General features: G+C 37.6%; 1 protein-coding gene and 2 non-coding genes across 3 annotated transcripts; 1 reads left to right on the top strand and 2 right to left on the bottom strand.

Annotated features, from left to right (window-relative positions):
• Nucleotides 1-281: 281 nt before the first annotated feature.
• Nucleotides 282-388, bottom strand: LOC114820285 (small nucleolar RNA R71). Its single transcript, XR_003767776.1, has one exon. It is a non-coding gene; the product is annotated as a small nucleolar RNA R71 (small nucleolar RNA).
• A 4342-nt stretch (nt 389-4730) lies between these two features.
• LOC114820287 (small nucleolar RNA R71) lies at nt 4731-4837 on the bottom strand. Its single transcript, XR_003767778.1, has one exon. It is a non-coding gene; the product is annotated as a small nucleolar RNA R71 (small nucleolar RNA).
• Nucleotides 4838-5069: 232 nt separating this feature from the next.
• Nucleotides 5070-9928, top strand: LOC139189812 (uncharacterized). Its single transcript, XM_070809043.1, has 13 exons — nt 5070-5364; nt 5497-6047; nt 6223-6248; nt 6641-7137; nt 7330-7392; nt 7501-7761; nt 7855-7983; nt 8227-8471; nt 8609-8847; nt 8964-9216; nt 9302-9448; nt 9530-9664; nt 9848-9928. The coding sequence occupies exons 1-13, from the start codon at nt 5070-5072 to the stop codon at nt 9926-9928; spliced, it is 2922 nt and encodes a 973-aa protein (XP_070665144.1).
• Nucleotides 9929-18328: the final 8400 nt, after the last annotated feature.

Raw genomic sequence — 18328 nt, forward strand, 5'->3', positions numbered from 1 at the left:
AGAAATTATGATTTGAAAAATATTCATTATAATATGCTTCCTTCTTTTTATGGTGTTGCAATTGAAGATCCTTTGTCATTCATTTGTGATTTTATGCTACAATTCAAACTTTTCCTTTGCAGGGATTAAGTGAAGATCAATTGCGAATGAGATGTTTTCCATATATTATGAAGGACAAAGCTAAGCAATGGCTTATGTCTTTGACATCTAGATCACTTGCAACATGGGAAGCAATTTACAATAAGTTTGTTGGAAAATTTTATTCACACCAGAAGACTACTGAACTCAGGAGCAAGATCGCCACTTTTTCCCAAATGGAGGGTGAGCCGTTCCATGAAGCATGGGAACACTTTAAAATGCTTTTAATCCAATGTCTTCACCATCATTATCCTTTAGAATTACAAAATCAGTTTTTCTATGATGGATTAACCCAAGCCTGTTAGGCTGCTGTTGATAATGCTGCAGGTGGAGCCATGAGTGAAAAAACTGCACAACAAACTTATGAGCTATATGAGATGCTCGGTACAAATTCTCAGCAGAGAAGTGTTAGGGGTAAGCATTCACGCATTTATGAAATTAGTCCTAATAATGACCTTGCTATGTAGGTGGTTGATTTGGATGGAGCAATTTAGTCATGAATAATGGATCGGGCCCTAGTGCAATATGTGGTATTTTTTGTCATGTCTCTAACGTTTGTCCATCTAGTGAGGCTTTTCCAGAATATTTACAAGAGCAAGCTAATATGATGAATACCTATAATCAGAAATCTAAATTTGATCCATTTTCAAATACTTATAATACTGGTTGGAGGTTTCATCCTAATCTTTCATGGAATAATAGCCAAAATTAAAATCAAGCTAGCTCTTCTTTCCAGCAAAGAAAGCCCTCATTAGAAGACACTTTGAATAATTTTATACAAGTATGCCAAAATAGCCAACAAAGCAATGAACAAAAATTTCAACAACAAGAGGCCTCTGTAAGGAAGCTGGAAGCACAAGTTGGACAGATTGCAGATGCTATGCGAAGCCATATTCTTGGAAAATTTCCAAGCCAACCGGAGCAAGCCAAGGCAATAACAATACTTCGAAGTGGTAAGGTAATTAGTATTGAATTAAATTCTAAATCCAATGATGTATTACTTAATGATGTAGGTGAAAAAGTTGAAGAAAAGGAGATGGAGGAGGAGCCATCAAAGAAACTTATGGGTAGCATAAAAGAGTACATGAATGGACCTGTTTTCATTGTTGGGACAAGTCCTCAAGTAAATGAGCAGCCACCTTTAGCTGCATCCAATCTCCACAAGGCATCAAAGCCTTATGTTCTACCTGTTCCCTTTCCAAGCCGTTTAAATAAAAGCAAATGTGATAAGTCTTTTGCTGAAATTTATGATATATTATCTAAAGTTAATGTGAACTTACCTTTGCTTGATATTATTAAGAATATGCTGGCCTATGCAAAATTCTTCAAGGAACTTAATACTTATAAGCATAAGTATGAACCAGATGAAAAGGTAATGGTATCGGAAATGGTTAGTGCAGTTCTTCAAAGGAAATTGCCACCTAAGTTGAAGGATCCTGGGAGTTTTAATATTAATATACATTCAATTGGGATTAGGGGAGTTGAAGCCTACAACAATGTCTTTACAACTTGCTGACCGTTTAGTTAAATATCCAAGAGGTATTGTAGAGGATATTTTAGTACAAGTTGATAAACTAATTATTCTTACAGATTTTGTTGTTTTAGATATGGAGGACGCACCAATTCATGATCGGGAATTGCCTATTTTAGTTGGACGTCCATTCATGGCAACTGCTAAGGCAATCATCGATGTTCAAAATGGCAAGCTCACCATGACAGTCCTTGATGAGACCGTGGAATTTAAAGTGTTTGATTCTCTATCTTATTCTTTTAATTCGTATGATTGTTTCTCGATTGACTCTTTGGATTCAGTTGTTGCTTCTAATTTGACATAGGATAGAATGAAAAATAAATTGGAAAAATTTTTAACATTTGCAGAAGAATACGGGAATTGTGATGAAGATATAGGGGAGTTCATGGCACCGCAACCCTTTAATGTTGCGCCTACTACCCTTCTCGAGCTTTCCGACTCAAAAGCAGTACCAAAAAAATATGGAATTGCAAGTGTCAATAATGAAAATAATGAACTGGTGCCAACAAGGGTGACTATGGTTGGAGGATTTGCATTGATTATAGAAAGCTTAATGTTGCCACTAGAAAAGAGCCCTTCCCATTACCTTTTATTGATCCAATCATATTTGAATTAGATCCTCCACCTGAGGCGCCTGAGGTGGCTGATTACCTTGACTTAATCAAGCCTTAGATCGTGCATTCCGTCTTGCCTAGACGTTAACTAAAGCGCTTGGTGGGAGGCAACTGATCACTCATATATTTCATGCATTTATACCATCCATTTCTAAAGTCTTTGTGATGTTTTTGTGTTAAAATGGTTGCATTTTACCTTACCTTGTGTTAGTGTGCAGTTAAATTTGCTTTAGGATCAATTTCAAGCAAAAAGGAGAAAAGGAAATAATAAAAACAAACAAAAGAATTGGAAGTGGAGCTTGTGTCCACGGGTGGTGTTTGAAAAAAAAATCAGAAAGCAAAGTGGAGCACTAGGAAGTGGGATGAGGCTTGTCTTCCACTTGTGGCCTTAGTGACTTGGAAAAGGGCTGCCTTTTGTTAAAGGAAAAGAAAGAAAACACACGGATGAGTAGAGGAGAAGGACACGGCAGAGAGGGGGAAAGACAGAAACACACGGCAGAGAGAAGAAATGAAGGAAAAGTTGCAGCATTGGACAGAGTTGCACAGAGCAACATAGCAGAAAAATAAGGGAGCCGCAGCTCCACATGGAAGCAGGATCAGAGAGCATCAGGAGATAACCTCCTTGTAAAAAATGGTTGTCTCTTTCTTTGATTCTTCATGGATAATTTCTTATGTATTCAAATAATTATGTGTAACTAATTTCTTTTCACTAGAGTGAGGTCATGAGCCGCAACATGATTACGTAGATTTCTCCTTCAATTGCTTAAATGTTGTTACATGCTTGCTTTGATATTTTCAATCTCTAAATTAAACTATCTATGTGTCTTGATGATTGATCACCATTAGGATGCTTAGAAAAGTCATTGGATGCAATTTTGAATGAATGTCACGTTAAAATTGGTTATGCTTCTTGTGATTGAGGATTGTAATTTCTCCTAAGGTAAATATCATTCTCTTAGGGATTACATGGTTTAACAAAAGGATTTTCATCAAGATTAATGAATCATTCATGTTTATATTTAATCCAAATGTCATGGATAAATTGCATGTAGTGGTATGCGTTTTAACTTGAATGTCACAAGTAAAACATACACAAGGAAAATCCAACCTTCAAAGCATATGTGTTTTCGATTACTTAAGCAATTGGAAGAGCTTCGTAGGAGTGTTGTTGGTAAAGGTTGAACTCTAGCACCTTGTCAATGTAATTTTCTTCAATTATTTGTATTATCTTGAGTTTATATATTTACTTGTTTTGTTTAGTTGGATCACTATTCCTATAAGCCAATTCCCATTTTAGATATTTGTTTAAGTCACATCCAGTAGTATTTAGTTTCGTCAAATTAGTGTAGTTCTTAGAGTTAAATAAGTTAAATACACAAAAACTCGTAAATTGTTTATATCAGTCCCTGAGGAGATCGACCTTGCTTGAGCCATTCTATACTAAAAATACTTGTTCTCTTGCAAGAATTTTCTATGGTTTAACCCTTGTTTTACAAGTGGTAAAATCGCTATCAAGAAATTGGCGCCGTTGCCGGGGACTGTGCCAACAGTTCCCAAGCTTTTGTGTTTATTTTTCTTATGCTTATGTTTATGTCTTATTTTTATTAATCATTAAAAAAAAACAGCAATTAATTTACTTGAGTTTCGATCTTTGATTAAGTGCAGTGGATGTGTGGTGTGAGATTTTTGTCTTTGTTTAACTAACTAGTGGTTGCCAATTTGCATAAACTATGTTTTTGATTCATCTAGGTTTACTTACTTTCTTTTCCTTTTTGTTGTTTAGTTAGTTTCTGTTAAGTTTTATTTTATTTTACTTTTATTTTTATTGTGGCTTAATATTTCTGTTGTTTGTTCAGGTGTAGTATATGGTGATTGGAACAAGGACCAAGAATCAAGTGCTTATTCCTTACGACCCTGAACCAGAGATAAGTGCAAGGAAGTTAGCTAGAGAAAAATATTTAGCACAAGATTCCAACATTGGTGATACTTTTCTTAAGGATTTGTTTCGTGATCCTGAGAGCAGCACATCTATTTTCCAACCTTTGGCACCAGTTGCACACATGGCTCTAGCCTTACCTGCAGCAGGTCAACCTTTAAGGAATTCATTGGCAGCGAGAGTCAATGCAGTGCTAAGGTGCATTATATATCCAGATGTGGAAGATGGGACAACCTTTGAAATTAAACCTCACATCCTCAACATATTGCCATCATTTCATGGGTTGCCAAACAGTGATCCCAACATGCATTTGGCTGATTTTATTGAGGCATGTGACAACACCATAATAAGAGGTTTCTCTTCTGAAGCTATCAAGTTACGCTTGTTCCCGTTCTCTTTGAAGGACAAAGCCAAGGCGTGGCTGCATTATCTGCCTGCCAATAGCATTACAACATGGACAGAATTGCAAGAAAAATTTCTCAATAAGAATTTTCCTTCTTCCAAGACTCTTGCACTTAAGAAAGAGATATTGGCTTTCGCTCAAAAGCCAAACGAGTTTTTCCATGAAGCTTGGGAACGATATAATGAGATGTACACAAAATGTCCTCATGCTGGGTTTGATTCTAACCTTCAAATGAACATATTTTATGATGGTCTCAATGCCACCACCAAGAGTCAAGTGAATGCATCTGCTGGAGGATCACTAATGTCAAAATCAGCAAGGGAAGCATTTGAGTTATTTGATATGATGGCTTTTGAATCCCAACAATGGACAGAAGAACAAACACAAAAGATGGGAGTTTTTTAGATTTCTCAGAGTTCTCCTAATGTTTCTGCTCAAATTGCTAAAATGGAGAAGAATTTTAATGCCAAGTTTGCTGCCTTAATGCAGGTCTCTTCCATGCCCAATGCCCAAGAAGCTTGCATCATTTGTAGTGAGACAACTCATGACATCACTCAATGCCCCAACAAGGATAGCTACCCTGAGCTTGTGCAAGAGCATGTGAATATGGTGAATAATTTCATTAGACCCAGAAGTGACCCTTATTCCAATACATATAATCCTGGGTGGAAGAACTATCCCAATCTTAGTTGGGGTGGCAACCAACAGCCACGTCAATACCAACAGTCTTACCAATCAACTAGTGAGACTAAGAAACCATCTCTTGAAGATCATATGTCACAGCTAGCTCAACATATGTCTGCTCTCTCTAATAGCACCAACAATTTTGTCCAATCCACACAAACTAGCATTTAGAATCTCACGACATCAGTAGGGAATTTGGAGACTCAAGTTGGACAGCTTGCTACCATGTTCAATGAAATAGAGAAAGGAAAGTTCCCAAGCCAATCTGAGCAAAATCCAAGAGGGATGGAGCATTGTAAAGTAATACGGACATTGAGAAGTGGCAAGAGCTATGACAACAGAGAAGTGGTGCACCATGAAGCCGAAGTGGAAGAAGAAGAGCTTATTGAAAGTGCACTGTTAGCTGCAAAGTCTCGGTCAGAGGCTATTTCTGCAGCAGGTATTCTAGATCCTAGTGCAAGTAACAAAGTGCAATCTCGACCCAACTTTGATGCAAACAAGGAAAAAGGCCTTGGTAGTTTATTTGCACCTTCTGACAAGCCACCATACAAGCCACCTTTGCCATTTCCACAACGACAGCAACAACGTTCCAAGGATCAACAATGCATTGAATTCATGAAGACGTTGGCTAAGGTTCAAATTAATTTGCCTCTATTAGATGCTATTAAACAGATCCCATCATATGCCGAATTTTTGAAGGAGCTATGTTCTAAAAAGAAAAAGTTCTTGGAATACGAGAAGGTTATTTTAACTGAGCAATGCAGTGCTGTCCTCTTACATAAGCTACCACCCAAGAAGAAAGATCCGGGGAGTTTCACTATCTCTTGTACTATTAGTAGTCTTGATTTTCATAAAGTATTGATTGATTTAGGAGCAAGTGTTAACCTTATGCCTTATTCTGTTTTTAAAAAATTAGGTGAAGGAGAACTCAAGCCCACATCTGTGAGTCTTCAATTGGCAGATAGGTCCGTGACCTATCCCTTGGGTAGTCTGGAAGATGTGATTATTAAAGTGGATAAATTCTATCTCCCATTTGATTTCATTGTACTTGACATTGAGGAAGACAAGGAAGTGCCTCTCATTTTAGGCCGACCGTTCATTGGCCACCGCCTGAACATTTATTGATGTGGAAGCAGGTACTTTAACCTTAAGAGTGTAAGGAGAGTCAATTGTATTCAAACTCTTTGAAGCTATCAAGCGTCCTCTCGAACTTGAAGAGTGTTTTCGTGTTGATGTTTTGGATGGGATTGTGCATGCAAACTTTGCCTCACGATCATTTAACGATGAGCTGTTAACTTGCCTAACCAACCATGATGCTACTTTATCTATGGAAGAAAATGTGGTGACGTCATTGCTGCATTAGATAGTGCACCAATTCATAATCCAAAGTGGCGACATGTTTATGAAAGCCTTGGAGTGCCTAAGCAGCCCCTTCTTCCTTCAAGTGAGCAAACTTCGAAGTTAGAGCTCAAGCTACTGCCGAGCCACCTCAAGTATGCTCATCTCGGGGTGAATGAGACCTTGCCTGTTATTATTGCTGCTGATTTTAATGACACAGAGGAAGACAAATTACTAAGAGTTCTTCGCAAGTATCAAGATGCTCTGGGGTGGACACTTGCTGACATAAAGGGCATTAGTCCAGCTTTATGCATGCATAGGATTTTTATGGAGGCTGGGACTAAACCAACTGTTGAAGCTCAAAGACGTCTAAACCCGATCATGAAGGAAGTTGTAAGAGTTGAGGTGATGAAGTTACTCGATGCAGGTATCATTTATCCAATCTCGGATAGCAAATGGGTGAGCCCGACTCAGGTGGTTCCAAAGAAAACCGGTATTACTATGGTGAAGAATGATAACAACTAGCTTGTGCCTACAAGGATGACCACCGGATGGCGAATGTGTGTTGACTATAGAAAGCCTAATAACAACACTAGAAATGATCATTTTTCGTTGCCATTCATTGATCAGATGCTCGAGAGACTAGCTGGTCATTTTTTCTATTGTTTCTTAGATGGTTATTCAGGGTACAACCAAATTCCAATTGCCCCTGAGGATCAAGAGAAGACAACGTTTACATGCCCTTTTGGTACATTTGCATATAGATGAATGCCATTTGGATTGTGCAATGCCTCTGCCACTTTCCAACGATGCATGATGAGTATTTTTTCTGGAATGGTTGAAAATATTGTTGAAGTTTTTATGGATGACTTTTCTGTTTTTGGTAATTCTTTCGATATATGTATGGATAACTTGTCTTTGGTTTTGGAAAGATGCAGGGAGACTAATCTTGTGTTAAATTGGGAGAAATGCCATTTTATGGTTAAGCATGGCATTGTGCTAGGACATCTAATTTCAAGCAAAGGAATAGAGGTCGACAAGGCAAAGATTGAGGTGATCGCCAAATTACCACCACCAATTTCTATGAAGAATGTGAGATCTTTCTTGGGACATGCTGGTTTTTATTGAAGATTCATCAAGGATTTTTCCAAAATTAGTCGTCCTCTTTGTAATTTACTTGCTAAAGATGCTTGTTTTGATTTTAATGCAGATTGTCATGATGCTTTCAACAAATTGAAGGATCTTCTCACATTAGCCCCAATTATAACAACTCCAGATTGGACCCATCTTTTTGAGCTCATGTGCGATGCTTCCGATTATGCTGTGGGTGCTGTCCTTGGTCAGTGACGTGACAAGCTCCCCCATGTTATATATTATGCCAGTCGCACTTTGAATGATGCTCAGCTGAATTATGCCACTACGGAAAAAGAATTACTTGCAGTGGTATTTGCTCTTGAAAAGTTTCGATCGTACTTAATTGGTGCTAAAGTCATTGTGTATTCTGATCATTCTGCTCTCAAGTACTTATTGTCCAAAAAATAGGCCAAACCACGATTGATTCGATGGTTCATTCTCTTGCAAGAGTTTGATTTGGAGATCCTAGATAAAAAGAGACGTGAGAATGTTGTGGCGGATCATCTCTTAAGATTAGTAAATGCAAGAACTGATGAGGCAGATTCATTGCCCCTGCAAGAGAGCTTTCCAGACGAGCAACTTCTAACGGTTACTTATCAAGTACCATGGTATGCTGACATCGCAAATTGTTTGGCATTTGGAGAAATACCATCAGAGTTCAGTTACCAACAAAGGAAGAAGTTCCTCTCCATTGTAAAACACTATTTTTGGGATGAGCCATACCTTTTTAAGCATTGCCAAGATCAAATCATTCGTCGGTGTGTCCCCTTAGAAGAACAAGAAAGCATTTTGAAGTTTGCTCACCACTATGCATGTGGTGGTCATTTTAGACCAAGAAGGACAACGGCCAAGATCTTACAGAGTGTTTCTTTTGGCCATCTTTATTCAAAGATGCATACCTATACTGCCAGGCTGGTGATAAGTGTCAAAGAGTTGGAAATCTTTCTCAGAGAAATGAGATGCCCCAACAAAGTATTTTGGTGATTGAACTATTTGATGTTTGGGGTATAGACTTCATGGGACCTTTCCCATCTTCACATGGAAATCTTTACATCTTGGTGGCGGTTGAGTATGTCTCTAAGTGGGTGGAGGCAATAGCTTCTCCAACATGCAAAAGTTATGTGGTGTTAGGTTTCTTGTAGAATACTATTTTCCCCGATTTGGAATACCTCGTGCTATCATCAGTGACGAAGGTACGTATTTCTTAAACCGCACCATGGCTGCCCTTTGTGCCAAGTATCATATTCACCATCGCATAGCCACCCCATACCATCCACAGACATCTAGACAAGTTGAAGTATCTAATTGGGAGCTCAAGAGGATTCTTGAGAAAACTGTTAGTTCATCTCGAAAGGATTGGAGTTTAAAGCTTACTGATGCTTTGTGGGCATATAGGACAGCTTATAAGACACCAATTGGGATGTCTCATTTTTGTTTGGTGTATGGGAAAGCTTGCCATCTACCTATGGAACTTGAGCACAAGGCATATTGGGCTATTAAGCACCTCAAATTTTGACTACCAGGCAGCTGGAGAGAAGCGGAAACTGCAGTTGAATGAACTGGAAGAAATAAGGAATGATGCTTATGAGAATACAAATATTTACAAGGATAAGACCGAGAAATTTCATGATGCTCACATCCTTCGTAAAGAGTTTCAACCGGGTCAGAAGGTTTTGCTTTTTAATTCGAGACTGAAACTATTCCCAGGAAAGCTCAAATCATGTTGGAATGGTCCATATCGTGTTGTACAGGTCCATCTTCATGGGGCTGTGGATATCCAAAACATGCAAACTGGTTTTGTCTTCAAAGTTAATGGACATCGCTTGAAGTTATACAAGGAGTCTCCATATGATCTTGCTAAGGATTTCATCACTTTGAAGGAACCTGTTATTTGAATCAAATTGCCAACAGGATGTCTAGCTCTAGACATTAACTAAAGCGCTTTTTGGGAGGCAACCCAAGTTTTCTATCTTTCATCTTTAGTTTGAATAATTTTAAATGTTCTTGTTCCATTTTTCTCTTGTTTTCTGGTTTGTGTGTTTAAGTCCTACTTTTGCTCCCTTATGCAGGTAATGCTTTTGCAGTCTCTACCACAACTTCTTGCAAAGTTTCTTAATCCCACAGGTTACTCACACATTTGTTATGCATAATGGGACGTGTTGAAACAAGTTTGGGGATGATTTGGAATTCTAACATGGAACAAAAATGCATTTTTACTGCTGCTCTCCTCTCCTACACAAATTGGTGTGTTCTTTCCTTTTCTTTATGTGTCTTTATTTCATTTTGTATTTCTTTCCTTCCATTTTTATGTCTTATTGTTCAAAATTCCTTTCATTATCATTGGGGACAATGCTATAATTAAGTTTGGGGGTGGAAATATATTTCGTTAGTTTACTTCTTTAAAAAAAAAAAATTTTTTTTTGCATTTTTGTTATTGTTTGTAGCTACTTCTCAATTCAATGATGAGACTTGATCTTAATTTCCTTCTTACTTTCAAGAAGTCTAAGTTCTTTTCGTTGTCTTTGTGTTAACTGTGATTTCCAGCAATCAACTTGAAAAATAAATGTGCCTAGTCTTGTCAATGTGAAACTTGAGCATGATTTAGCGTTTCATATGTGAATCATGTGAGACTATGTAAACCTTGTGAGTTTTTGAGCCTATACATGATTGAACCATTATGCATCAATCTCATTCCTTCTTGTGCGTATAATCTCACTGTACATGTATCTCTAGAACTTGCTTTATACTTCTCGATTCATTAATCAATTCATATAATAACTTGGAAGTGATATAGGCCATCTTTGGATCGTTTGAACCTTTCGTGCCTACCTTATATGCTATGTTTATCCGTAGTAGCCCGTTGAGCCTTTAACTAAGCTATTTCTTTGTTAGACACATCTCTTTACCTTGCTCCGATATTGGAGTTGAGCCCATACACAAAAATCGATTCCTTATTGTTTTGAAAAAGTAATACATGGGTTGTGCTCTTAGGGGTTTCATTTATGTAGAAAGATGGATGGAGCATGTGTATTACAATGAAATGTGAATTTGATGGGTGATGTAGCTTTTGCAGATTTGTTTCTTTCAAAAAAAAAAAAAAAAAAAGAAGAGAAAATTGGAGAGTGTTGATTTGTTGAAAATGTGTTTGCGGAGTATAAATTTCCTTTTGAAGTTGAATTTGGGGAGTAACAGGTGCTCGAGGTTTTATTATTTTGCTTTCAATTTGAGGTGGTGTGATATTGAGGTGTTGGAAAACTACTAAAGTGTACTTTCTCAAAATTTTTGATTTCCATATCCTTTCTTTCATTAGCCTATCACCTTTAGCCCCATTACAACCGTAATAAAGTCCTATTGATCCAAGGTATTACTTAAATATTGATAGCGAGTTTGGTGGACAAGCAAGCATATGGCGGCATGTACAATGAGATCACTTGACTGAAACACATTAACCAAAACCTATGAGTGAATGAGCGTATGTCTTGTGAGAAGCTCATATGTTTGCATATGATGATTTAAAGGAGCTTGGAATTGCATTGACTAGACTAGCTCACACATGACATTTCAAGTTTTGTTTGAAGGAAATTTGGTTAACTATTGGATGATGTATTGAGCACTTGTTACTTACTTCTTGGCAGTGTATTTCATGGTTGGAACTTATATATGAAATCGAATTGAGAAGTTAGCTGCTAAGTTGTTGAGTCAAGTCTTAGTTGAGTAGTTTTGTTTTGTTTTGTGTTATATTTTGCTAGAGGACAAGCAAAAATGTAAGTTTGGGGGTATTTGATCACTCATATATTTCATGCATTTATACCATCAATTTCTAAAGTCTTTGTGATGTTTTTGTGTTAAAATGGTTGCATTTTACCTTACCTTGTGTTAGTGTGCAGTTAAATTTGCTTTAGGATCAATTTCAAGCAAAAAGGAGAAAAGGAAATAACAAAAACAAACAAAAGAATTGGAAGTGGAGCTTGTCTCCATGGGTGGTGTTTGAAAAAAAAATCAGAAAGCAAAGTGGAGCACTAGGAAGTGGGATGAGGCTTGTCTTCCACTTGTGGCCTTAGTGACTTAGAAAAGGGCTGCCTTTTGTTAAAGGAAAAGAAAGAAAACACACGGATGAGTAGAGGAGAAGGACACGGCAGAGAGGGGGAAAGACAGAAACACACGGCAAAGAGAAGAAATGAAGGAAAAGTTGCAACGTTGGACAGAGTTGCAGAGAGCAACATAGCAGAAAAATAAGGGAGCCGCAACTCCACATGGAAGGAGGATCGGAGAGCATCAGGAGATAACCTCCTTGTAAAAAAGGGTTGTCTCTTTCTTTGATTCTTCATGGATAATTTCTTATGTATTCAAATAATTATGTGTAACTAATTTCTTTTCGTTAGAGTGAGGCCATGAGCCGCAACATGATTACGTAGATTTCTCTTTCAATTGCTTAAGTGTTGTTACATGCTTGCTTTGATATTTTCAATCTCTAAATTAAACTATCTATGTGTCTTGATGATTGATCACCATTAGGATGCTTAGAAGAGTCATTGGATGCAATTTTGAACGAATGTCACATTAAAATTGGTTATGCTTCTTGTGATTGAGGATTGTAATTTCTCCTAAGGTAAGTATCATACTCTTAGGGATTACATGGTTTAACAAAAGGATTTTCATCAAGATTAATGAATCATTCATGTTTATATTTAATCCAAATGTCATGGATAAAGGTTGAACTCTAGCACCTTGTCAATCTAATTTTCTTCAATTATTTGTATTATCTTGAGTTTATATATTTACTTGTTTTGTTTAGTTGGATCACTATTCCTATAAGCCAATTCCCATTTTAGATATTTGTTTAAGTCACATCCAGTAGTAGTTAGTTTCGTCAAATTAGTGTAGTTCTTAGAGTTAAATAAGTTAAATACACAAAAACTCGTAAATTGTTTATATCAGTCCCTGAGGAGATCAACCTTGCTTGAGCCATTCTATAATACAATACTTGTTCTCTTGCAAGAATTTTCTATGGTTTAACCCTTTGTTTTACAAGTGGTAAAATCACTATCAGCAACCCACCTCGATAGCTTTGTTTTTTTTTATTTTTTCTTTTGTATTCGTTTGTGTTTCCATACTGTCAAGACCTTCTCTACTCATTGCATAATTTTCTTGTCATAAACATTGAGGACAATGTTTAGTTTAGGTTTGGGGGTGGACGTTTGTTTTGCTTATTTTTATTTATTTATAGTCAGAGAACAAAGAAATATGTGTTTCAGAGTATTTTTGTAAATGATGTTATTAACCATGAGAAGCTCACAAGATCGAAGAAAAAGAAGGAAATGGTGTTGCGGCCTTACTGGTTTTGTGCTACATGTCTGTGCCAGCTACAAAGTGATTGGAGCTATTATTCCTCTACAATGTGGAGCCACGACATGTGTATCATTTTCCTTTGTATAATTGCTCTACGTTGTCTTCTTGTTATAGTCATAGATGAGAAATTGCATAGGATGATGACCTACAATTAAATTAATCATGGGTGGGATTTAAAGAAAAGAAAAAAAAAGAAGAAGGGAGATTGGTCTGAAACATGAGATGTTAGAGGTGTCACTTTAATTTATTAATGGCAATGTATATGATGTGCTAAATCATTATACCTTGACTAAAGGGTTGCCTAGGAGGTCTATGCATCACACTTTTACTCATTCATTATGCCATATCTCAAGTGTTTTGGTGGATAAAGTGTCTATGTTCAGATGTTGTGGAGAAATAGTGGAGACTACCCTTGTGAGATTTTGAGCCTATGCTTTTGTTGAGAGTGTTTTATTGTTTCTACTCTTAAACACTTTTTCAAATTCTTTATTTGATTTTTATGATCTCATAAATACTAATTTGCATTGGATACTAAAGAACTTTTCTCTATGTTAGGTATTCTTGCCATTGGGTTAGATGGAACTATAAAGATGAAGTTAGGCTATGCATGTTTCCACCACTAAATGGCCTTATTCCCTCCCTTTTGTGTGCGCCAATATCCCATTTGAAGCCAAACACTTAGCCAATTTTTTCTCATCACCCACATTATACTCTACCTATTTTGCACTATTGTAGCCATACCCTATAGCTTGGGAGATACTAAGATGATGAAAACGAAAATAAGGGTTGAGCTCTACACCAAGGAAGTGGCGTGTACCAAGGTACCATGTGTCGTATCATTATTTAGCAATTTCTAGCATTCAAAAAAAAAAAAAAAAAAAAAAAACGAAAAAAGGAAAGAAGAAAAGAGAAAGTAAAAATCAAAGAAATTAGATAGACTAGAAATTGTTACTTTCTCATTACACTGAAGTCATGGAGCAGCTTAACAAAAATTCAAGCAGGCCAGGAATGAAGCAGTTCACTTACCATTGATAAAGATAGTCGAAACACACAGCTTAGGAGATGAGTCATACTCCAACTCTCCACTAACCTCCAAGGTGTCTCTCGCCCACTCATGATCACCTTTGTAGGAAGCATCTAGCAGCCTATGGCGAGACCTCAGCTGCCCCACACCTTCCTTGTGATCGACTTCAAAGAAGTACCATAACTCATTTATGGTCAAGCCAAGATCAAAGAATTTGCTCAAGTTATAGAACACCACCATCACATGAACTGCATTCAGGGAGCACTGAGCAGACGCGTATTTCATGGAGCAGATCACCTCTTGGAAAAGGCGCAACATGGGAAAAGTAGTAGCACCCTCGCCACACGGTTCATGTCTGCTATCATCTTTCACCTGCTTGACACGAACCCCTAACGGAATGGCATACTTGTACATCTTAAGAAAATCCAAAAACAACTCGTCGAAATTGATCTTGACATGTGCAGCCTTGAAGGTGGAGGATACTCATCACTTTTGTGATCGGAAGAAGACATCTCAAAATACCTACAAAAAGTGCGAAGAAAAAATATTTAGAAGGCAGCTCGAAAAAAAAAAAAAGGTAAAGGAGGGCAAAGCCCTGCGCTTCAATGCCAGGCCCTACAACACAACCTTCTTTCTCGCACAGCACGACCCAAATAAGGGGAAGGCCCACGCCTCATTTCCTCTCTTTCTTTCGTGCCTAGCACACCCAAAATAGGCCCAGGCCTCTCGACCCAAGTCACAGACACCAGAGAGTCGACCCACGCCTCTCCCTCTCTCCTTCAAGTTCCAATGGGCCCGAGCCCAACACTGCGCCCATACGTCCTTAGTCCGTGTCGAGCCATCACCTGACCAACGTTAGCCGAGAGCCAAGCCTCGTGCCGCACCACCAGCAGCCCCGTGGCACCCTTGCCACGTGTTTAAAACATCTCCGGCTTCTGCCGAGCCAATTTTTCAAGTTCCAAGACTCCCAAAAACTCAAGAAGAAGAAAATTCAAATTTTTCTTACCTTGATGCAGCATGGAGAATAAGAATAACAACGAGAGACGACTCTTTGCAAGGGCAAGAGAAGAAGAAAGCTAAGGGAGGGGGAAAAAATTTCCTCTGGCTTCTCTCTTCCTTGTTGGAATGATGATTATTCTCCAGATTTATTTAATCCTTTGCTTAAGTCTATCTCCAAATCAAGGAAGGAGATCCAGTTCAAATTAGGAAACAATTCTACAAGCCCATGCAGCTTCAGATTTCTACACCTACTGCCTTTTTTTATGAATGTAGCCCAGTAGGTGTGGGGGCATTTGTGGAGCCTAAAATAATCCCCAAAAATTATAAAGGCAACACGTGGAATTTTACTTAAGAAAGACAAGATTACCCTCAATAAATAGGCAGGCTCCTCAGATACTGATAGAAGCATATTTATGCGACTGAGTTAGCTTGTTCTCATGCATTTATGTTGTTATTTCTTAGTTAATTATGTATTTTAAGCTATTTTCGTGTGTTTGTAGGTCCATAGGCCTTATGAAGCAGTAAGATGCATTTTGGTGCATTTTGGAGCAGTTTTGAGCTTGGAATGAATAGCACATGCATGGAGCATGGTGGATGGACGAAATTGAAGACTAAAGAGGCTAGGAATGTGTTAAAGAGAAAGAAGAATTAATGTAAAAAGGACAAAGAGCTCAGCCACAAAGGGGTGTCACTCCACCATTCACCTTTCCATCATTGTCGTGCACCACCATTGCACTCCCTTTGGATTCCTATGCCGTGCATCATCATCCATGTTCCCTCCATTGACTCATTTGTTGCATCATTCCACCTCCCTTTCCTTTCTCTACCATGTGCACAATCATTCATGTTCCTTAGCTGCAACACCACTCCATTTTACCCCCATGCTTTGCATCATCACTTCACTTTCACCTTTGAATCACTTCAAACACCACTCATTGCACTCAATTGCTACACCATTCGTTGTCCCCTCTATCATTTCAGATTTCATGCATCATTACATTGAATCATTGCACTCAATTGCTGCACCATTCCTTGTTCCTTCCATCATTTCAGATTCATGCATCATTACATTGAATCATTACACTCAATTGCTACACCATTCTTTGTTCCCTCCATCATTTCAGATTTCATGCATAATTACATTGCACTCAATTGCTACACCATTCCTTGTTCCTTCCATCATTGCAGATTTCATGCATCATTACATTGCATCATTGCACTCAATTGCTACACCACTCCATGTTCCCCTCCATTGCCATGCACTTCCTCTATAAAAGGAAGTGTGCGTAACATAAATTTAGTTCATACTTGGTTAGATCATTCACTCCCATTTTCAACACAACCTTCATCCAAACACATCCATTCATCTTCACATCCATTCCTCCATACAAACACACCTTCAAACACTCACCAACACCTTGTGCAGTAGCAAAGGAAGGGAAGGAAAGTGCTTGGACGTGCTTGCTGTCCAACTTGGATCGTTGGAGCATTTAGGTGTTTTCTTTCTTTTGTTTCTAATGTTTAAATTCATTTCCTTTCGTTTTGTTGTAAATATGAGTGGCTAAACCCCTCTTGGCTAGGGGTGATTTCAAAGCCATGATTATGTGTGCAATATAATTTGATAAATTCCAGTTATGAACTCTTGAATCGTGAATGCAATTGGCTTAACTATTTGATTGATAACTTATTTGTATTTGTTAATTAAGGGTTGACACTTAATTGGCATGCATAAATCCGTTGCTAGAATATAAGGAAGTTTCACATAATCGTTACAAACTTATATTCACATGTAGTGAAGGTCGCTTATAAACGATCGCGTTAAGTGCAATTCCTAGCATGAGTGACATGATGTCATAGTTGCAAGTGATTTGTCAATGCTTATGATTTTCATTAAACGTAATGATCTTTGATTGTATCTCTATTATGATGTCATGTAGGGAACTTTAGAAGAATGTTTTGGGTTGTCGAATGATGTCATCCAATCCAATAAAACAAGGAAAATCTGAGAGTTAACTAGTGATGTCACGGTTAATTTGGAGCATTGTCATTCATAATTCAATGAAGTAGTAATTGGAAATCAAGTTATTTGCATGCATGTCATGTGTGGAGAAAAAGCCTTTAGCTATCCCATCCATCATCTTATTTCTCACATTCGCTTTACAATCTGTCTAGTTTTTCATACTTGTTTGTTTGTTACAACTTCATCCAATTATAAACCCCCCTTTTAGTTTCTTGTTTCAAAGTGTTTCAAATCTATTTTAGTTTGTGTTTTTAAGTGTTTTGATTCAAGTAAAAGTCAATTTTTGTCCAAAGTCATCCCTAGTGTCTAGTTTAAGTTTATTTAGTTGTTTTAAGCTGTTTTGAGTATTTTAAGTTTGCTTTGAGTCTTGTGAGTCTTGTTAAGTGTTTTTAAGTTTAGTTTTATGTTTTTGAGTCAGTTTAGAGGTTATTAGCAAGCCCTTTTAATCCCCGGTCCAGAACGATCTCTACTTATACTTGTACTACAATTGTCAAAAAAAGGTTAAATTTGTGTGCTAAGATAATTTTCGCATCAGATACTCCCACGTGCAGTTCACACCCCTGAAGGTCTCGGTAGCTAAATACAATAGCCCACAGCTCACTTGCCCTTTGACAAGGAAAAGTCAAAGCATTAAAGACAAGGTTTAATTACCCAAATCTTATCTTTAATACATTCCCAATTGAAGATTGATTCCAATCAAGTAAGTAATCTCAATTTAAATCAATTAGGGATATTTACTCCATTATCTCAAAATATTATTTCCTATTTAATATCTTGAGAATATTTCTCCATAAAAATTGGCCAATAGGATGCCACCATGTGTAGGGTAAAACCCTAACACTATGGTTGGCCCTCTCCCCTATATATACCCCATTTTCTACCGAATTTTAGAAGCATTTTGCTACTCTAAAAAAGCCCTAAACACTTTACTCTCCTTAGAGAAACTGACTTAGGCATCCATTGGCCTAACACCCCACCCCCACCTCGTGGGCTCATGAGGCTTAGTTCTTTGATCAAAGGTGTTGATTTTTTTGTAGGTACATTTTCATCAAGACTGAAGATGACGGAAATTTGCATCGACATTGCTTAATAAGGTTGTGTCTAATATTGTGTTTTCCAACTCGCATGACAAGTTAGGCATGCGTGACATCTTTGCTC

The sequence above is a fragment of the Malus domestica genome, chromosome 12 (assembly GCF_042453785.1).
Source record: "Malus domestica chromosome 12, GDT2T_hap1".
NCBI lineage: Eukaryota > Viridiplantae > Streptophyta > Magnoliopsida > Rosales > Rosaceae > Malus > Malus domestica.

Coding starts and splice junctions, on each gene's coding strand:
- LOC139189812 (XM_070809043.1), top strand. CDS start 5,070: ATGGAGAAGAATTTTAATGCCAAGTTTGCTGCCTTAATGCAGGTCTCT. Junction 7,393..7,500: donor AACGTTTACATGCCCTTTTG/GTACATTTGCAT, acceptor ATATTGTTGAAG/TTTTTATGGATGACTTTTCT. Junction 9,217..9,301: donor GGATGTCTCATTTTTGTTTG/GTGTATGGGAAA, acceptor TTTGACTACCAG/GCAGCTGGAGAGAAGCGGAA.